We start from the raw sequence: 21,471 nt of genomic DNA on the forward strand, positions 1-21,471 counted from the left end.
ACCGTTACATAATCAGTTTGAATAATCTCCGTGCGCAAAACTTTAGTGTGTTTGCTGCGCTATTGTCTTTGCGTACTTGGAGTACTCAGATCGCTCTGTCGCGCAGCACACGGGTGTTTGTCAGCGAGAGGATTTTCTCCAGAGCTCACATCTGAATCTCTCCATCAAAGAACGTCGACTTTAGAAGAGTTTTTGTGGTGTTTGATCGTGTTTTGGTGGCGTGATGAGAAGCAGCGGTGACAAGCAGCAGGAAGACGCGGAGAGATGTGTGCCAGCGAGCCATATAGCATTAGCACGTGAGTTTCAACGCCGTTCTCTTCAATGCTTATATATGTTTATCTTGTGTTTGCAGCGTTTGATTCATGTTAGCTGTATTAGATTATAAAAATTACAACGGAGAGGGAAAATATGAGGGGCTACATGATTTATTTATGCTTGTTTGTGCGTGCGTATGTATATTTAGTGTGTGTGTGTGTGTGTGTGTTTGTTTCTGTTTGTTTGTGCATATGCATGAGTATTGAGTGTGTGTGCTTGTGCGTGTTTACAAACATTGGGTATGTATATTTATGTGTGTATTGAGAATGAGAAGTTGTCGTCATAGCACAAAGCCCCTCCCTCGATATCACGGTCTCCGCCATGTTGGAATCAGAATCAGAATGAGCTTTATTGACAGAGATGTTTACACATACGAGGAATTTGTTTTCGCGACAGAAGCTCCGCAGTACAACAGAATGAAAGCGACAGCGAATGATACCGGCGGCGAAACAGGATTGTTTAAATGTGTTGTTAAGAGGAGGTTCTCGCAATTCTGCACTGTTTTACCATGCCTGGAAGTTACTGCTGCGTTAAAAACTGCTGCAGTACCTCACACAATACATATGGAAAACATAGGAACAATGAAATACAGTTTTTTTTTAGGTTACACCAAGCGCAAAACAGCGGTATTTGGAGAAGCTCTCAAGTGGCACAGAGACCTGGACCATTTACCTCCATGCACACATATGGACATTGAGAATTATATTGTTTTTGGTTTAAGTTACTACACAATGCAGGAGTTTAAAAGCCACAAGTCTTTGGAAAGTTACGAGGCTTTCTGCTGTGGCTGGGTCCATTTACAGCAGGTGATGAAAACAGTGTTGTACTGGCCAAAGTAAGTTTATTCACATGTGTTTTAGCGTATTGTAATGACATTGCATTTAGAATTAACTGCGACAGAACACAAGATTGTAAGGAGATGTTCAATGTATACGAACGTTTCCAACATGTTTTGATGTATGCTAAAGCTGTGTATGTTTAGTTATAATTTGATTTTAACCCAATGACATTTTTTGTTGGGGGCTGCAAAGTGGACAAACCAGTTCTGGGTTAGCTAGGGTAGTTAATTGTGTGATTGCGAGATGTAAATTTCCGGCTTAGATTAAGCCATTAACAGCGTGAATGCAAAGTGACTTACATTGTAAACAATATAATTCATAATACATTTTTGGGAGTATTATCTTCAAATTTGAATCAAAACATGGTCAGACATTCAGCTTTATGTTTATGGTATGTTTAGGCCTTTGGCATCAAAGTCCCATCCATTTTCCCTTAGTGAATTTCATTCAAACGTATCGTGAGTCACTTTCATGTACGTTTTACCTTGTTTTACTCTATACTAATTCTGAGTTATTATGACTTCAGAGTAATAAAGGTTTAAATGTCTAGTTTCAGACAATACCAGATTTATAAATTTACACCATAGGGTTCAAGAGCTACAGACATTTTTATTTGGGTATGTCGTTTTTCAGAAAATGCTCAAAAATAGGGGCGCAGGAAACCAATACCCAAATCCCCCCCCCACCCCTACATTTTGCTTAATTTGATGTTTAATTAAATGCGAGTTTCCTTTAACTTCATACTCTGGTGTTCACTTAGGTATTTGTTAGGTATTAGGTATCCCTTAGGTATAACTTTTAGAGGGTGTGCAAAAATACATAGATTAAAATGTATTTATATTTAGATAGAATGAAATATATAGATTGTACTGAATGTAAGCTTGCTTATTGTGCCTACGAGCATATTTAAGCCCATATCCATATATTTATGCAAACACGTATAAATACTTTAAAAACTTTAAAAATATGTCTAGAGGATATTTAATAGAGCTGACCCCACATAAGATTTTTAAAGTTACTAGAAGTCATTAATTTAAGTCATTATTCAAATAATCAAATGGTTATATTAAAATAGATAGTAAAGTTTGTGGTCAAACTTTAAGTTGGCTTGAAAAAGCCTGGCCAGAAAGTTTTAAAAATTTAGAAAGTTTGAAAAGTTGAAAAAGATTTTAAAGTTTGAAAATATAAGAAGTTTAAAAAAGTTTAAGTGATTAACATATTGCTAACATTAAAAGCAAGTGACTACCATGTCGCTAGCATGATTAGCAAGTTACTAGCATGTCACTAGCATGTCTGTAGCATGATTAGCAAGTGACTAGCATGTCTCTAGCATGATTAACATGTTGCTAACATGTTTCTAGCATGATTAGCAAGTGACTAACATGTCACTAGGCATGTAACTAGCATGTTCCTAGCACGATTAGCATATTGCTAGCATGTTTCTAGCATGATTAGCATGTTGCTAGCATTTTTCTAAAATGATTAGCAAGTGACTAGCATGTCACTAGCATGTTTGTAGGATGATTAACAAGTGACTAGCATGTTGCTAGCATGTTTAGCATTTTGCTAGCATGATTAACATGTTTCTAGCATGTTTCTAGCATGTTGCTACTATGTCACTGACATGTTTCTAGCATGGTTATCATGCGACTAGCATGTTAGTAGCATAATTAGCATTTTGCTAGCATGTTTCTATCATTATTAACATGTTGCTAGTATGTCTCTAGCATGATTAGCAAAGTTACTATCATGTTACTAGCATTACTAGCATGTCTCAAGCATGTTGCTAGTATAACTAGCAAGTGACTACCATGTCATTAGCATGATTAGCAAGTTACTAGCATGTTATTAGCATGTTGTTAGCATGATTAGCAAAGTTACTAGCATGTTGCTAGTATGACTAGCAAGTGACTACCATGTCATTAGCATGATTAGCAAGTTACTAGCATGTTATTAGCATGTTGTTAGCATGATTAGCAAAGTTACTAGCATGTTGTTAGAATGATTAGCATAGTGACTAGTATTTTGTTAGCATGATTAGCAAGTGACTACCATATTTCTAGCTTGATTAGCAAGTGAGTAGCATGTTGCTAGCATGACTAGCAAGTGACTAGCATGTTTCAATGATAATCTAGATAAAACCAGTTGATTCAGTAAAGAAAACCAGCTAAGACCACCTAAGGCCAGCATAACAGTGACCAAAACCACATTAAAACCATGTTAAAAGCATGTTTCTAGCCTGATTAACAAGTAACTAGCATGTTATTACATTTTCTATACTAAACCAGCTAAAACCAGTTGATTCAGTAAAGAAAACCAGCTAAAACCAATTAAGACCACCTTAGGCCAGCATGACAGTGACCAAAATCACTTTAAAACCATGTTAAAGGCATGTTTCTAGCCTGATTAATGAGTAACTAGCATGTTGTTAGCATGTTTCTATTCTAATCCGGACAAAAACAGTGGATTCAGTAAAAACCAGCTAAAACCCAGCTAAGACCAGCGTGAGAGTGGTCAAAACCACTTAAAAACCAGCTTGGGAAACTAGCCAAAACAACTAATCAGCTTAGGCTGGTTTTAGCTGTATTCTCAGTAGAGATTTTTTAAGGTTTGCTATGGTAGTAGACAGCCTAAATACATTATAAGTCTTATTTTGTAAAAGTTTGTACCCCCTCAATGAAAGTCTATGGGATTTAAGGTGGTTTTGGTAGTCTGGTTTACGAAAACCATAAGCCGGATCAATTAGAAAAGATATAGCAACCCGAGTCTGAAGGTCTGACCCGAGTTTGGTGGTTCTAGCTTGAAAGCTCTAGGAGGAGATAGTGTTTAAAATTTGGCTCAGAATAATAATAATAATAATAATAATAATAACTAGAATTAAAAGTTGGCTTGGCCATGGGGCAAAAGAGCCACAGTACTTGTGTGCCCAACATCCCTGAGCTGCCCCGCTGCAAAAAATAAAATAAAATAAATAAAAATAAAAATAATAAAAACAATACACCTGTAACAGTTTTCCATGGTCCCTTGCTGTTTTCTTTTCAAACAAAAAGCCTAGGCTATGATAACATAGCCATAGACACGGTTGTCTAGCTGGATGCGAAATAAGTCATGCCTATTTTTCTCGTGTATGTATTTCACAGTCCTGTCACTGTTGCGTTGTGGGCAACGAAACACAAGATGACTGAAACAATGTGGTTTAAATCAAGGCGATCATAAGGGGTCCAAGCACAATGGTTTGTATAGATGATGCAGTTACACAATGGACGTGTATCTTTTCAAGTAAATTATGAATCCTTTTGTGAGTACTATTATATGCACAACATGAAAATAGATAACTATCATAGTGTCCCTTCGTCACTTTTTCAGTAATGTGTGATAACTTGATAAATAAAAAATCTGGGTCGTGAAAAAATCATCACAATAGGCTACTAGTATAAATAACAAATAAAATATTTCTAAAAGCACGTTAATATACAAAAGCAATACAAAAGTAATATAGGCGTAGACCAAATTAGTCGAGAAGGTGAATCTCTGTGCCAGTCTCCCTCTGGTGCAACCCCCCCCCCCCACCTCCCACCGGTCTTTTCAATTATACCTCAATCAATGTCAAATTTGGCAGACACCGACCTCAGACATGGCCTCGAAAAGGCAGCAAGAGTCGGGGGCGGAAAAAAGAAAAAAGAAGAGACAGCGGGATGATGCTCGCACGTCGCTTGCAGGTAAGACAATGTTTTAAATAAAAATGTTAGTTTTAAAAGAACGGCGTTAGGTAACGACGTTATTTTTTCAGTAACGCGGTAATCTAACTAATTACTTTTCCCGTCGTTACAATGCCGTTAACGTTAGTGAACGTTAAATGCGGTGCGTTACTATGCATTGATTTAATAAACTATGCAATCCGAGCGCACCCCTGGCTCACACAGCGAGTGAACAGGTGGGTTAATGACGAGATAAGCGGTTGTGATTGGCTAAGGCAGAGTCATGTGTTTCATGGTAGCCAATCAGAGCCAGTGTTTTTACACACATGCCGGCACACGCGGCGGCGCCAAACACACACACACACGCAACAGCTACACAGATATTCGCAGCAGAGATGGCGAGGTGGCGAGTCAGGAGCAATCCGATGAAAAGTTGGCATTTTCAAGGTGAAGATATAAGCACTACTTCAAATTCATTGTGGTCAAAGGCAAGCACGTGCATGTAATGTGTACATGTAATGTGTGACACACATCTACAAAGCTAGTGGCCAAAAACACCCTTTCCCTTACGAAAAATAACCATGGTTTTATTGTAGTAAAACTGTAGTAACCCATGTTTTTTTGGCGTGTTGACTACCATTTGTATAACCACAGATTTACTACAAATACCATGGTTAAACTATGGTTAATTTAGCAAAACCATGGTTAATTTTTGATTACCATGGTTTAAATATAGTAACCATGGTTTTTTGGTTTTATTTGTAGTAAAACCATGGTTAATTTTCATAAGGGTTCTTACAAAGATAATACTTGAAGTGCAGGATAAAACTCTTGCTGTCTGTTGACGTGCAATAAATATAGAAAGTTATGTACCTGTCTGTTCTACTCACTGTAAAAAATTTCTGTAAATTTACAGCATATTAACAGCGTAAATATACAGTACTGAACTGTTTTCTAAAATTACGGTGTCTTACCGTAAATGCACACGTGATCGGTGGGAGAGGGGGAACCAAAGGCTAGCTGACGCATGGAGGAGAATGGATTCAGTCAAAGTTTTATGGATTTCATCTCAAGTTGAGGCTCATTTAATACAGGTAAGCAGATCAAAGTCTGAATACATTTTTATCTTAAACTGCAGCGTTTTTTTAATGTGGGCACAATATTTTAATTTACCTTTGACAAATATTGCCAAGACGGTGAACTAGCATGTATGCAATTTTTACAAATTTCTCCTGAAAGTTAAGTGTGAATGTGTGTGTTTGTGTGTTTGTGTTTTCTTTCCTGGTGTAAAATCCTGTAAATGTTAAACTTGTAAATAGTTAAATATAAAATACTTGCGTTCGCTGATTATTTCATTGGATATGAATTGAACATATTCGGCAACGGTAGAAGATGAGCACGTGATCGGTGGGGGAGGGGAGCAACGGTTAGCGTCTGATACCAGAGAAAAGCATCATCAGTCTCAGTGAATAAAACGGATATTATCTCAAATATAATCTCGATTACAGATTGCAGATAACGAGGATATGAAGTAAGTGTGTTTTCCTGATTTTCTGAAACACTTATTTGCACAATTATATTTACATTTTGCATTGGCGCCAACCCAGTGTAGTTTAAAATGGAGGATTTGTTTTTTTGCATTAATGTTGCTACGTTAGGTGCGTATAAAGTTGGTAACTTATATATTATCCTTATATATTGGGAAATCGAAAATAGGCCTGTAAACTTGATTTTACTTAGGAAGCATAAACTCATCGCCTTTTGCATGAGCACTTGACTTGATAGATGGAAAGAGTAACGTTAGCGTTATGGTGAGAAACGTTTGTTTTTTTTGAAATGACACATTAGTCTTTCAATATAAGTCGTATCTAAAACTAGTTAGAGTGTAATCTAAATATATTCTAACTTATTGTTAATAAAGTGGGCTTTGTATGTGAGCCCATTTTAATTTTGCACTAGATTTATTGGCACAAATCTCTATATCACAGAGGAAACGTTACTTTATTCACCTACATTCTAACTTGTTCCTCATCCTCAAATACAGTTTTGTGTGTGTGTGTGAGAGAGAGAGAGAGAGAGAGATAGAGAGAGAGTGTGTGTGTGTGTGTGTGTGTGTGTGAGAGAGAGAGAGAGAGAGAGAGAGAGAGTGTGTGTGTGAGAGAGAGAGAGAGTGTGTGTGTGTGTGTGTGAGAGAGAGAGAGAGTGAGAGAGGGAGTGTGTGTGTGTGTGTGTGTGAGAGAGAGAGAGAGTTAGAGAGAGAGGAAGAGGAGAGAGCAGTAGACAGAATATTTTTAAGTGTTTTTAATGAAAAGTTGGAGGATGTCCCAGGATGAGAACAAAGATATGGTACACCTGCTTGTCAAGATTCTAACGTTAATGTCCCACTTCCAGGAACATGAAGATGGACTGGTTTCACATGCAGATGTAAGTATTTAATTTTCTTCTTTCCACTTCACCACATTATATTATGTAATATTATCATTTGTGTATTGTGTGTTCTCTACAGGTCGCAGCATCTGCATCTGATGTTGAGAAGACACTCAATCTACCTGCCAATCCTCATCTGATTTTGCTGGGTTAGTGTGTCATTGCACATGATGAAGAAGAAACATTTACTGATGGCTGAGATATAAAATTGTTAACATTGCTGTTGTGCACAATTGTTAAAATTGCTTCTTTTTTTTCTTTTTTTTTTTTTTTTTGTGAGTGTCCAGTCAACATTTTTGACTGCAGTTGCAACAGTGTTTGCTGTGTACTACATCTTCAACCTGCAGTATCAAGAGGAGGCTTGTTGCACGTTAGAATTTTTTCAAAGGTAAGTGTTTTCCTTTTTGCGTATGTTTTTATCACTCTCTTAGAATCTGTGGTAACACTTTATAATAAGTATACAGTAGTAAAGTAATAAATTATTTGCAAACTAGTTACCTCAACCTTTCTCCTGTGTTCTACTTGTGTTCTTCCATTTCAGTTTTTTCAGTTCATCATCTGAAACACTGTCAAATGTGGTTTTATTCGCATGCCAGACACGGAGAAAATAGGAGAAAGGCATGTAGATCCACATTAAATCCAAACGAGTCAGAATATATATATAGATCGTTTGCAAATGATTTATAAGTGCTTTATTACTTTATACTTATTATAAAGTTTTACAAAATTAATCTAAATTCTAAACCAAATTAATTAATCAGAATTTTGAAAAATGGTTATTATACACTTCGGTAATTTTTAATGCAACTTTGCTTAGATGATTCTATGGAATAAACCCAGAAAGAGGCTCAAAGATCTGCCGAGGCAAGGTAGTCTCCAAGAAGACGGGGAAGGTGGTGAATAAGAAGTCCACTACAGTCAATCCAAAGGTTGCCACTCTACAAAAAATTCGAATGGACTTCAAATGGGACTTCATCTAGGCAAGTGAAGTTACACATACATTTTCATTAAATACAGTTCTTAATACAACTTATTTCACAGTTTACACACATAGAATATTTCTCACATTTAAACTTGTTTAACAAAAAAAAATCAACATTTAAAAGTAGTCAGTTGAAAAAGACTGATGTGACTCATTTTGGTTACTAACGTTGCGTCCCTGTAGTTTGCATTGCATTGCATGAAATAATTTACAGCAAAGAAACGGTTTTATAAATAAAATATCCACAAACCTATATTTGACCCAAAAAAAAGTCGTCAGTGGCACTGAGAACTACCCTGAAGAGGATACAGTCCGCACTCATTACAACCCCTATGTTGTTGCGACTGTTCAGTCCCAGGTTACACAAAAACTGCGGGTTCAAACCCTGCTCGGAGCAAGTCGTTGCTGCTGCTGCTCTCGTTCAGTTTCAGCCTCGGGATCTGATTCTGGATCATAAATATACGCTGAATCTGACTGTTAGCCATGGTTTGTTTTGGTTGGTTTTGTCCTCACGGTGTCACAGCTTCCAAATGCTCTCAACAAAAGCTTACTGGCGCTTGTGATTCTTTAGCTCCGCCCACACGTCACGCCTCCAGCCACTCGTGTTTTTCCGTGAAAAATCGGTACAGACTATCTTTCTCTTATGAATATAATAAAACTAAAGACTTTTTGGAGTTATGAAGGATGCAGTACTACTCTATAGGTACTCAAGATTAACAGGATATTGAGTGAAAACGAGCATTTCACCCCCCCTTTAAGAAATAAACGATACGCAAATCCGTCGTCAAACTGGGCCTTGTTTGTAAAACAAGCATCTTCGAAATGCAGGGAACAAACAAAAACACTTGCACAACTCCGTTGATGCTCTGTAAAAATAAACTCCATCCACTGGTCCCTTAATGCTGTTTTTCTTTGGTAATCTGTGCAGGGTTGTCTTGCCCTGGCAACCAAAAACACACTCCTTTTGTGACATTTCACGACGCTCTCGCTCTGATCAGTGAAATGTCTGTGCTGCTCAGCCTCGCTATACGGGAGCGTGCGCTCTTCCGGCAAAAGTGCCCTCAGGACCCATATAAGGAAATTCCGCTCCATCTAACGTCACACAGAGCCATACTCGAAAAAAACTTTCCCAAACTTGTGACAAACAGGAAGAGGTATTTTTGGAACAGAAATACTCCTTCAAACGTACAACTTAATTTTTGAAACTTTGTCCATGTTTAGCATGGGAATCCAACTCTTTAACAGTGTAAAAAACTCAGTATGCATGAAATAGCATTTCACCCCCCCTTTAATCTAGTGTTCCTTTTTTTGATTAGCTAATTAATCCTTTGGATAACTTTACAAAAATTATCAGTACAACTTCTAACATAATATTGTAACTTTTATTCATTAATACACTAATCCACATCGCGATTTCAGTTAGTGTACAACACTATTTTATTATATTCATCACAAATGTGACAAATTCTGTCACAATCCACATTATTTGCCTAATTCCGTTTTCATGATTGGATTCCGTGATTGCCTCCATGTTTTTCACATCGTGGAAATCGTAGGGTCCTAAGTTTCTGAATTTTTTTAGATTGTTATACAGTATACATGTTTTTTGTTACGTTCTATTAAAATTCTGCTGATGTTATTTTAACTTAAAAAAGATTTTTCTCGATGTTTATGTTTCAGACTACACCTCTCCCTGGCTACACTTGCATCAGAGTTGGTGACAGTTTTATGCTTCTGAAACGTTCTTGGACTGTTCTACAAATCCTTGCCAGGTTTTGACTTATTACACCAAAATAAGATTCTTCTTCAGAAGTTGTTTGCCATTTCTTAAAGGCTGTTTTTAGGGGAACGTACACTCCAAGGCCATGCCCATGCATTGTCATACTCATAGCACAAAGCTAGACCTAAAATGGCTGCTTGTTTTGTGTTTTATATGGTCAACTTAAATTAGTTTTAATATGTCCACAGACTTCTGCAGGGTTCATTTTGCACATTGTCTGTTTTGTAAATTGGTTAATTTTCTTCTCTCTTCATCTCATCTTTCTCTAACACATACAAAGACTGATTCTTCCATTTTGATTGCTTATTTTATTTTTTATTTTTTTTGAGAAAGCATTTGAATTATTGGTTGGGCACTTAAATAAATAGTGTTCTATAAGAAATACCCCCTTGGTCTTCTCTTTTCTGTCTATTTGCTGCCACTTTTTAGTATAAATGAAATGCCAGTTTGTGAATTTGTTAAAATACAGATATTTTTAATAAAGTTAATGATTGGCAAAATGGCCAGTTCTACGGTTTAGAAAAACAAAAAAAAGATTCCTGAAAAATTATGGTATACCGCTGGAAACCCTGCTGCCAGTATATTACTGTTAATTTACAAAAAAAGCTGTAATTCAGAAAACTGTTAAATAACGGTACACAGCTGGAAACCCTGCTGCCAGTATATTACCGTTAATTTACAGAAAAGCTGTAATTCTGGAAACTGTAAAATTACAGTACACTGCTGGAAACCCTGCTGCCAGTATATTACCGTTAATTTACAAAAAAGCTGTAATTCAGAAAACGGTAATAAAACTGTAAAATTACGGTACACTGCTGGAAACCCTGCTGCCAGTATACTACCGTTAATTTACAGGACAATTTTTTACAGTGCTCATTTAAAATGACTTGTGAAAACTGCAAAAAAAAAAAAAAAAAAATTATCTGACATGTATCAACTTTTTTTTAAATCTTTTTTTTTTTTTTTTTTTTTTTTACAGTAACGCAAATAGTTACTTTCCCTGGTAACGAGTTACTTTTATTATAGAGTAATTCAGTTACTAACTCAGTTACTTTTTGGAACAAGTAGTGAGTAACTATAACTAATTACTTTTTTAAAGTAACGTTCCCAACACTGCTGATAGCTGATTTTGCAGCTAGGAAATGTAGGTGTGTGCCTCTGTAGGGCCTCTGACAACTGATGGTAGTGAAAATGTTTAATATAGTTCTATAGAATAGCAGAATGGTCTCTTTATAGAGATGTAGTCCCTTTGTTGAGTAATTTCTACTTTTAACTTTCTGTTCAGTTCCAATTATTCATTTGCAGCAGTTATTTTGGAAGTAAAGAGAACCTAACTAAGAAATTCTGAATGGTAGTAATTTCTTTGGTTGGTGGGTGGTTGGTTGGCGAGGGGGGGGGGGGGGGGGGCACCGCCAAGCATTTGTGCTTAGGGCACCCAAATGGCTAGCGCCGGCCCTGAATTTAATGGTATTTAGGAGATGATCGTTTTTGCATAATTACTATATTGGGTTTTATGAAAGTTTATAAAAAAATTATGAATATTTATTCTTATTAAAACATTTTCAAGTCTTTGAACAGATGAGGCTCAAAAATCCCTGGATTTTGCTTTTGTTGTGTTCTAATGGGTGGACTGTGTGCATTCAGAGTAATGTTTTATTTTAAGAAGCTCTTAAAAAAATATATAAATGACTTAACCATGTTATGCAGCGCTGAGCAATCGATGTGACGTTCAGCCTGACAGAGAAAATCCCACAAACACATATAAACACTCATTTTCATGTGTATAATATATTCTTCTAATTGTTTTGTGCCATTTCACTGCAGTGTTTTAATGTAAAAGGCAGTAAATTCTTCAGTGTTCAGAGAATAAATTGTGAGCTCACGGGCAGTTGGCTGCCGCGAATATATCATGTTATTACTTTAAACAGTTCAGAAACATCTAAATTTAGCTCTTGGTGTGTTCTAATGGGTGGATTGCGTGCAATCTCCATAATATTTTATTTTTAAAAGGTCTTTAATAAGAATAAATTTGCTCGTTGTGAGCTCCGTGGAGACAATGCCTGAGCTGACCAGCAGTGATTCTTTCGTCTTTCTGACTGCTCTCTGCCCAGAAATCAATTATTAATGAGCCCCGACCCCTGTAATAATCAGATATGTTGGTTTAGCTTGTCAGTTTGAGGGAAATTGTATTATTTACTTTTATTTTGAACCAATTTAAAAGTGAAACTAAACCTAAGAATGAGCTCCCTTCTCTCCCAGGTATTGCAACTGTAGGGGGCGCAATTTTTCTCAGACAATGTAAGTCTATGGGTAATGTATTTTTACATTTAACAATTAATTAATTGCCCCGAGTTTGGGGCTTGTGGCTTTAAAGCCCTAGGAGGAGATACGTTTGGAATTTAGTCTCAGAAAAATAATAATAAAAAAAATAATAATAAAAACTAGAATTAAAAGTTAGTGAACTAACTTTGATGTTGGCTTGGCCATCTTGGCCATGGGGAAAAAGAGCCACAGTACTTGTGTGCCCAGCATTCTTGAGTTGCCCCGCTGCAAAAAAATAAAAATAAAAATAATACCATAAAAAATACACCTGCGACAGTCTTTTTCCATGGTCCCTTGCTGTTTTCTTTTAAAATAAAAAGCCTAGGCTATGATAACAGCTACGACAGGGTTGTCTAGCTGAATGTGAAATAAGTCATGCAAAAACCATAATTTCCTAAATACCATTCAATTTAATCTTATTTTAATAGTACTGACAACATATTTTAAGTTATCACACATTTGGCGAGTCAAGAGCTAAACAAAAAGTCCTGTTTCATTACAAAATACTGTAACTTTTATAAACTTTATACTATCAACACAACATTTTAATTAATATTTATTATAAAATAAATATTTCATAAAACTGAAACTTAAATATATTATTTCTATAGGCTATACAAAACAGAAAAGAAAAAAGACTAAATAATAAGGCTGAATAAGCTAATCTATAGCATGTTTAATGGTGGTTGCCTGTCTATGAATGGTACACCCCTCTAAGCTCACAGAAGTGGTTTGACCCAAGTCCTCAGCAGCCAATGACATTGACCTCTACAAACTGATTTTTTAGGTGTACTTCATGTGTATTTCACACGTGAAATACAAGTTAAATACTTGCTGATTTTTCACGTGTAAACAACACGTATTTAACAAATAATATTGGATATAATATCGGAGTAATATAGTATTTTAAGAAGCTCTTAAAAATATATATAAATGACTTTACCATGTTGTGCAGCGCCGATAAATAAATAATATTAAATACATGTTGTCTACGCATGAAATACACGTATTTAACGTGTTGTTGACGCGTTAAAATTCACGTGTATTTGACCCTCTTGGCCTTCCATACACATTAGATATAATGAGGGAGACGTAAAAAAAGGACATTGCGTTGTTTTGATATGGATTACTTTATCACAGATTATTTGTTCGGGAGCACTTGTTTAGTTTAAAAGTAGACATGTCAAGCTTTCTATAGATATATCTCTCATGTCTCTTCGTTGAGTATTCATGGAGTTACAGTTCATTTTAATGATGTGTTTGTAAATTAAGATCAGCGCAGACCAAGGCTGGAGACAGCACACCTTGTTTGTTATCTTTATTTTATAAGTGCACAAAGTTTTGTTGTTATTTTGTTTGTATCCAAAAAAAGTAGACCCTTTACAGATTCGATTGATGTATTGCTCTTATCTGTACGATTAAAACTGAAAGTGTAATTTAAGTAAATTTCGGTGTTATCAGGAGAAAGTGACTCAAAACGCGTATGCGTTAATCGACTCCAGAGTTAAAAGGCTGTCGTGACTTTTTTTCCTTCCAGTATTCATAAGCTGTATCACGCTGTCAAATTATTTTTCATTTTGCACACATAAACAGCTCAAAAACACCTGAATTCTGCTCTTGTTGTGTTCTAATGCGTGGATTAGTGTATTTGCTGTGATATTATTTTAAGAAGCTCTGCTGATGAAGCGCTCGATTCTCTCTCGTCTTTCTCGGTGTTCTTTGGCCAGAGACATAATTTATAAATGAGATCTGACCTGGTAATAATAACATATGTTGGTTTAGCTAGTCAGTGTGAATGAAATGTGTAGCCTATTTATTTGTCTGATCTCGCCCCGAAACGCGGCTGTCATGTGGACTTCAAGTGTTCAGAGAAATACATCGCGAGCTCGCGGACATTTGGCTGCCGCGAATATATCCTGTTTTTACTTTAAACAGTTCAGAAACATCTGAATTTAGCTCTTGGTGTGTTCCAACGTGTGGATTGCGTGCAATCGCCTTTTTTTTTAAAAGGTCTTAAATAAGAATGAATTCGCTCGTTATGAGCTCCGTGGAGACAGCCTGAGCTGAGCAGCAGCTGATTCTTCTCTCGTCTTTCTGACTGTGCTCTCTGCCCAGAAATAAATTACTAATGAGCCCTGACCCCAGTAATAATCAGATATGTTGGTTTAGCTTGTCAGTTTGAGGGAAATTGTATTATTTACTTGTATTTTTAACTGGTTTAAAAGTGAAACGAAACCCGACTCCTCCCCTAAATCTCATTGCAACTGTAGGGGCGCAATTTTTCTCAGACAATGTAAGTCTATGGGTAATGTATTTTTACATTTAAAAATTAATAAATAAAAAAAACTAAGTCTGATCACTCTGAAAAGATATAGCAACCAGTATCGCTATATCCCGCAGGTGTCTGCCGAGTTTGGGGCTTGTGCCTTAAAAGCCCTAGGAGGAGATACCTTTGGAATTCTGTCTCAGAAGAATAATAATAATAAAAACTAGAATTAAAAGTTAGTGAACTAACTTTGATGTTGGCTTGGCCATCTTGGCCAAAGTTTTGTTGTTATTATGTTTGTATCCAAAAAAAAGTAGACCCTTTACAGAGACACGTTGAAATTAACGTGTATATTTAAAGCGTTAAATAATATTGGATATAATATCGGAGTAATATATTATTTTAAGAAGCTCTTAAAAAAATATATAAATGACTTTACCATGTTGTGCAGCGCCAATAAATAAATAATATTAAATACGTGTTGTCTACGCATGAAATACACTTATTTAACGTGTTGTTGACGCATTAAAATTCACGTGTATTTGACCCTCTTGGCCTTCCATACACATTAGACGTGAAAAAAGGACATTGCGTTGTTTTGATATGGATAACTTTATCACAGAATATTTGTTTGGCAGCACTTGTTTGGTTTAAAAGTAGACATGTCAAGCTTGCTATAGATATATATCTCATGTCTCTTCGTTGAGTATTCATGGAGTTAAAGTTCATTTTAATGACGTGTTTGTAAATGAAGATCAGGGCAGACCAAGGCTGGAGACAGCACACCTTGTTTGTTATCTTTATTTTATAAGTGCACAAAGTTTTGTTGTTATTATGTTTTTATACAAAAAAGTGGACCCTTTACAGATTCGATTGATGTATTGCTCTTATCTGTACGATTAAAACTGAAAATGTAATTTAAGTAATTGTCAGGGTTATCAGCAGAAAGTGACTCAAAACGCGTATATGCGTTAATCGACTCCAGAGTTAAAAGGCTGTCGTGACTTTTTTCCTTCCAGTATTCATAAGCTGTATCACGCTGTCAAATTATATGTCATTTTGCACACATAAACATATCAAAAACACCTGAATTCTGCTCTTGTTGTGTTCTAATGGGTGGATTAGTGCTGTGATATTATTTTTGGAATCTCGTAAAAAATGCTGATGAAGTGCTCATTTCTCTCTCGTCTTTCTCTCTGTTCTTTGGTCAGAGACATAATTTATAAATGAGATATCTGACCCGGTAATAATAGCATATGTTGATTTAGCTTGTCAGAGTGAATGAAATGTGTAGCCTATTTATTTGTCTGATCTCGCCCCAAACGCGGCTGTCATGTGACTTTTTTTTCCCTTCGCGATGTCAAATATTGCATTTTGCACACATACACGGCTCAAAAACCCCTGGATTTTTCTTAGTGTGTTCTAATGGGTGGATTGTGTGCATTCGCAGGAATATTTATTTTAAGAAGCTCTTAAAAAAATATATATAAATGACTTTACCATTTTGTGACAATGGATAGCAATTGATGTGAGGTTCAGCCTGACAGATAAAATCTCACAATCACATATAAACACTCATTTTCATGTGTATAATATATTCTTCTAATTGTTTTGTGCCGTTTCGCTGCAGTGTTTTAATGTGACAGGCTGTAAATTCTCTTCAAGTGTTCAGAGAAATACATCGCGAGCTCGCGGACATTTGGCTGCCGCGAATATATCATGTTATTACTTTAAACAGTTCAGAAACATCTGAATTTAGCTCTTGGTGTGTTCTAACGTGTGGATTGCGTGCAATCGCCTTTTTAAAAGGTCTTAAATAAGAATGAATTCGCTCGTTGTGAGCTCCGTGGAGACAGCAGCAGTGATTCTTCTCTCATCTTTCTGACTGCTCTCTGCCCAGAAATCAATTATTAATGAGCCCTGACCCCTGTAATAATCAGATATGTTGGTTTAGCTTGTCAGTTTGAGGGAAATTGTATTATTTACTTGGTATTTTTAACAGGTTTAAAAGTGAAACGAAACCCGACTCCTCCCTTAATCTCGGGTATTGCAACTAGGGGCGCAATTTTTCTCAGATAATGTAAGTCTATGGGTAATGTATTTTGACATTTAAAAATTAATTTAAAAAAAACTTTAAGTCTGATCAGTCTGAAAAGATATAGCAACCAGCACCGCTCTATCCCGCAGGTGTCTGCCGAGTTTGGGGCTTTTGGCTTTAAAGCCCTAGGAGGAGTAGCGTTCAGAATTTCCTGTCAGAAAAATAATAAGAAAAAGAAGACGTATTATGTTGCCAAGCCAACATAATACGTTTAAATAGAATATCAGTAAGTTGGCTTTCTCAAGCTAACTTAATAATAAGATTAAATAGTAGATCTGTAAGTTGGCTTTTTCAGTAAATGGGTTTGTTTAAAAGTAGACATTCCAAGCTATCCCATTGGATACCGACAATCTCTGGGTAACACTTTATAATAACGTTCTGTTATTTATAAATTATTAGTTTATGATGAACTAATAATTTACAAAACATGAATATACTTTTATAAATTATTAATAAGTAATAAAATATCATTTTAGTAATGTTTTATTAATTCAGTTATAAGTCACTTATAAGTTATTAGTTAATGATGAATGAATCATTTACAAAACATAACTATAAATGATTAATGAGTGGTATGCTAATGATTTACAAATGTGTTGTGAGTTATCTTAACAAAAGTTTAAATCATGAAATAAATAAAACTGATCATTAATAGATGGTTTATAAGTTATTAGTTGATTATTTATCACTGTTAAATCATTGGAGTATTTCTGTCAAAATATAAATGTCAAAAATGTATTAATGCCTTAGTCAGGATATTCCAGTGGCTTGTGTTAAATCCTTTCACTCATCGGCACAGACTTGTGTTCTGTGTGGAGTGTGTGGATCTAGTGATGAAGTGAATTTCACTGTAAAATGTAACTGATGATCTTACTAATAAAATTAAGTGAATCTAACTTATTTTGAATAAGTTTGTTGACCTTACTAAGTTTAATAAAGTAAGGACAACTTTTTAGCACGGAAAGTTAATAAACTCAAAATATTATGTATAAATATTAAATATTATAATATAAATATGAAAATGTTAGATTGGTCATGCGCAGTGCTACCAGTAGGTGGAGCCGATTTGAAACGGAAACGGAATGCCATTATTTCTGGTGAAGAGCAAAGGTGAGGCAGTGCTTGATTTACTTATTTTTAATGTCTGAATTGCTTTGTATACATAATTAATCGTGTAATAATCATATTAAATTAACTAGTGCTACACATGAACATTGGATGCATTTTTATTTTAATCAAATTCTTGGATTGTGTTGGATTGTGTTCGAAATTAAATGAGTCTAGCATTGCAAGTCTCTAATTGTTAGGTCCATCCTTTCAATCAAGGAACATTTTTAAGGTTTTTTTTTTTTTGTGTGAGTAGGTTCTCAGTGAAGAACTTAAATAGAGTAACTTTAATAAGAATAAAGTTATAATGTATACACTCAAGCCTATGTAGTATTTTAATTTGCATATTATATAATGTGTATCTTTGTTCCTATTTTTTTTTATTAACAATGATAAAATAATGGTTATGTTTTTTCCACTTTTACATTCCACTTTTTCCTTGAGGAGAAAGGAGATTGTTGAGATTGAGTCTCCAGTAAAAGAGACTCTTCAAAGATGGCCATCACTCTTCACAGAATGACAAGTAAGTAACAATTAAATCACACAACCTAACACAACATTTACTAACCCTCATGCCATTCCAGATTTATATGAATTTCTTCAGATACAAATTCTTAAAGTCGTCCATCTCTGAGTGTGAAGAATGTGAAAGCTCTTAAAAGCATATATACATTGATCAATCCATATGACCATATATTAACTCTCTTTTTCTAAATATACATATTTGCGTTTATCTGAAGAATATCTGTTACATTTGGGACACCATGAGAGTAATTGTGGCAATTTTCAAATATCCCTTTAACAGAGTAACCAAAAGCCTAATAGATAAAGCATTGTTCTTTTTCCTTTTACAGATCAATGCAGAGTTTGTTCGCATCACAAGCAAAAACCTCAAGCAAGATTTTTTCACAGCACTTGATCAACATACAGCTCGATTTCTGAACATTTTTAAACCAAAAAAGGGGCAGTTGGAAAAAGGCTTTCAGAGTTTTTTGATCAAATTAAGTTGAAGGTAAGTTTGTCATTGCTTCTTTCTTAAACTAAATTCTGTAAAACTTCATTCTATGTAAGTTTTTTTATTCAGGGCACTGTCATCACTTCATTTTAAAATGGGTTTCTTTCTGACTAATTTTAACTTCTTTTTCCAGGGCACTGACATCACTGCTAATCGCACAGCAGTTCTTCGTGGACTTCCTCTCCTTCTTGGAGAAGAAACCTCTGCCTTTTTTTGCAACATTGGCAAGTACCATTCTTTGTATATTTCATTCTAAACTCTAATCCCCCACACATACATCACAAATAGGCATTCAGTCCCAGAAACAGACCAGACACAAAACTTTTTAAATGTAATTGTACATTTTCTTGTGTATGTTCTGCCGTCATTGTACTGTTCATTGTGTTTTACAATGTCTAATTTTCACACAATATTTTAACCATTGTTTATCTCTGTTAGTTGTATGTTAAACAGAAAGTGATGGTCCTGATTCTTTAAGATACATGTACATTTGTGAGATTTACTATTTCTAATGTAACCAGAATTTTAATATTGCTGTTCTTTTTTTTTAATTTTTTTTATTAGGACTGTGATTGTGACATACCCCAGATTTCCATCGGGATTCTGACTGATAACAGAAGGCAGCCAGGATTCTTCACAAGCACTGCATTTAGAGGATTCACACACCGCAATTATCCTCGAAGGAGCCATTGTGATGGACAATATTGAAAACCTCCCGGATGCCATGTGGCTACTTTTTGGGCTGATATATGCGCTCAATTTGGAGGACCTTCCACAGCTCAAGAACACACTTGATTTTATTCAAAGAGTGTTTCTTTCTCTGGGACACAAATCCCTGAAACCAAAACTACAGTCCCTTAAAAACATGCTGCTCATGTAAGTGAAGGCTTTTTCAGATTGTTTTAAAGTGACAGTCCGTCCAAAACTGAACGTTCTGTCATTATTTACACTCCCTCATCTCTTTCCAAAACTGTAAGAGAAAGGGTTTAGTCTTAAAACAAGTCACAAAGGCATCTTGATAATCTTTTTGGATCTTTTTTTAGTTTTGGTTACCTGGACTTTTAATAGAGGGACATAAAATGCTCAGGGCTAATTTAAAATATTTTCATGTGTGTTTCAAAGACAATCCAAACTTACAGGTTTGGTATGAGATGTGGGAGAGTAAATTATGACAGAATTTTCAGTTTTGGGCTATCCCTTTACTATACCTTTAAGCTTGTTGCACAGACTTTGTGTAAGCTTTTTGTCACAGACTTAAAATATTTTTACACTGCAAGGTTATTATTTTTTTTTGGAAGTATAATACATTGTCCTGCATTAATCTAACGTTGATGCTTTTAAAAGGTCAACTGTTCTGTTTATTTCAGGTCACAGATTGTCAAATTCGAAATTCATTCATCAGTCATATATTTTTTTTTATTTTGGTTGCACTTGCGCTGCACATTTGTTAACAAAGAGATGTGCTTTTTGTGATTAAAGTAAAAACTTTTATATTTAGGAGTGTCTAAATGATTGCTTGGTACACTGTATTTTACAATTGATAATAAAAAATGTTTTCCCTAAAGTCAGGTGTTGCTTTTTGTCTTTACTTAAGTTTTTTAGTTCAGCTTACTTCAATTTTTTAAGGCAATCAGTTTCCAAATGTTTTCCTAGTAATGTGAACTCTAATAAGAAGTTAACACAACTAATGATTTTGAGTCAGCGTTACTCAAGTATACTTGATTAAAAAGTTTGGTATACAAATGTTATTAAGTTGTACCAACTAAAAATGTATACAATACTTTACTTGGAAATTTTAAGGCAATCGGTTTCCTCAATTTTTCTAAGTAAAGTCAACTAATTACATTTTACTGTGTTCTCAAACGATTTTACCTTCCACTGAAGCTCACATTAGGTGCAAAGAGTTAATGTGTTTTAGAGAAGACAGCTGTCTATACCCTCACCAGTCAGTACTTAGTACACACTACAAAGTGTTCAACACCTGTTATAGATGATGTGTAAACACATGAATAAATCATTTACAAAGCTTTCTACATCCCCTAATCTAAAGTGTAAACTAGCCATCACTTGTAAATGTGTTACATATCACTTGTAGACATTTCTTACCTGTTACAAATTATTTGTATATATATATATGTGTGTACATGTATATATATATATATACACATATCTTTGACGATAGTAGTCCTGACAGAATTAACATTGTGTAATTGTATAAACACTTACTAACCTAACCTAACATCACATACATTCAGATTAAAATTGTCCAATATTATCTCCCTGATATTTATCAATCTTGCATTATGTAATAGAACCTCATCTTCATGCATTAACCCTTAAATTTAGTTTCTTACCATTTCCATTTTCCAATAAAGTAGTCCCAGTCTCTCTCAGTCTCTGTAACAGCATATCCTGCAGACTTAACAAATGATTTTGCGACAGGACAAGCCTCCTCCAATAAACCCAGACCCCAGGTTGTGATTGGTCTTCGCTGGACTGCATAACTGGTGAACAAGGCTGAAGCCACAGCTCCAAGGAAACCAGTTGGATGAGGATGGGTCATTCTACCAGTCTCCACAGCAACCTCAACCAATGAGGATAGCTGATCAGGATGAGGATATC

At 35.3% G+C, this 21,471-nt stretch overlaps 1 protein-coding gene and 1 long non-coding RNA gene across 4 annotated transcripts in view; one reads left to right on the plus strand and one right to left on the minus strand.

Annotated features, from left to right (window-relative positions):
• On the plus strand, positions 1–21,470 carry LOC127969176 (uncharacterized). Its single transcript, XR_008156235.1, has 2 exons — positions 1–296; positions 21,292–21,470. It is a non-coding gene; the product is annotated as an uncharacterized LOC127969176 (long non-coding RNA).
• The window catches only part of LOC127969173 (ADP-ribosylhydrolase ARH1-like), a 465,099-nt gene that overhangs the window by 402,338 nt on the left and 41,290 nt on the right, over positions 1–21,471 (minus strand). For 2 of the 3 annotated variants that reach the window (XM_052570950.1, XM_052570948.1), the window contains exon 4: positions 21,204–21,470. The exons of the other annotated variant lie outside the window; for it this stretch is intronic. In XM_052570950.1, the coding sequence (XP_052426910.1) occupies positions 21,204–21,470 (267 nt within the window). The remainder of the gene's footprint in view (positions 1–21,203; position 21,471) is intronic. 3 annotated transcript variants of the gene reach the window in all.

The sequence above is a fragment of the Carassius gibelio genome, chromosome B12 (genome assembly GCF_023724105.1).
Source record: "Carassius gibelio isolate Cgi1373 ecotype wild population from Czech Republic chromosome B12, carGib1.2-hapl.c, whole genome shotgun sequence".
Taxonomy (NCBI): Eukaryota; Metazoa; Chordata; class Actinopteri; order Cypriniformes; family Cyprinidae; genus Carassius; species Carassius gibelio.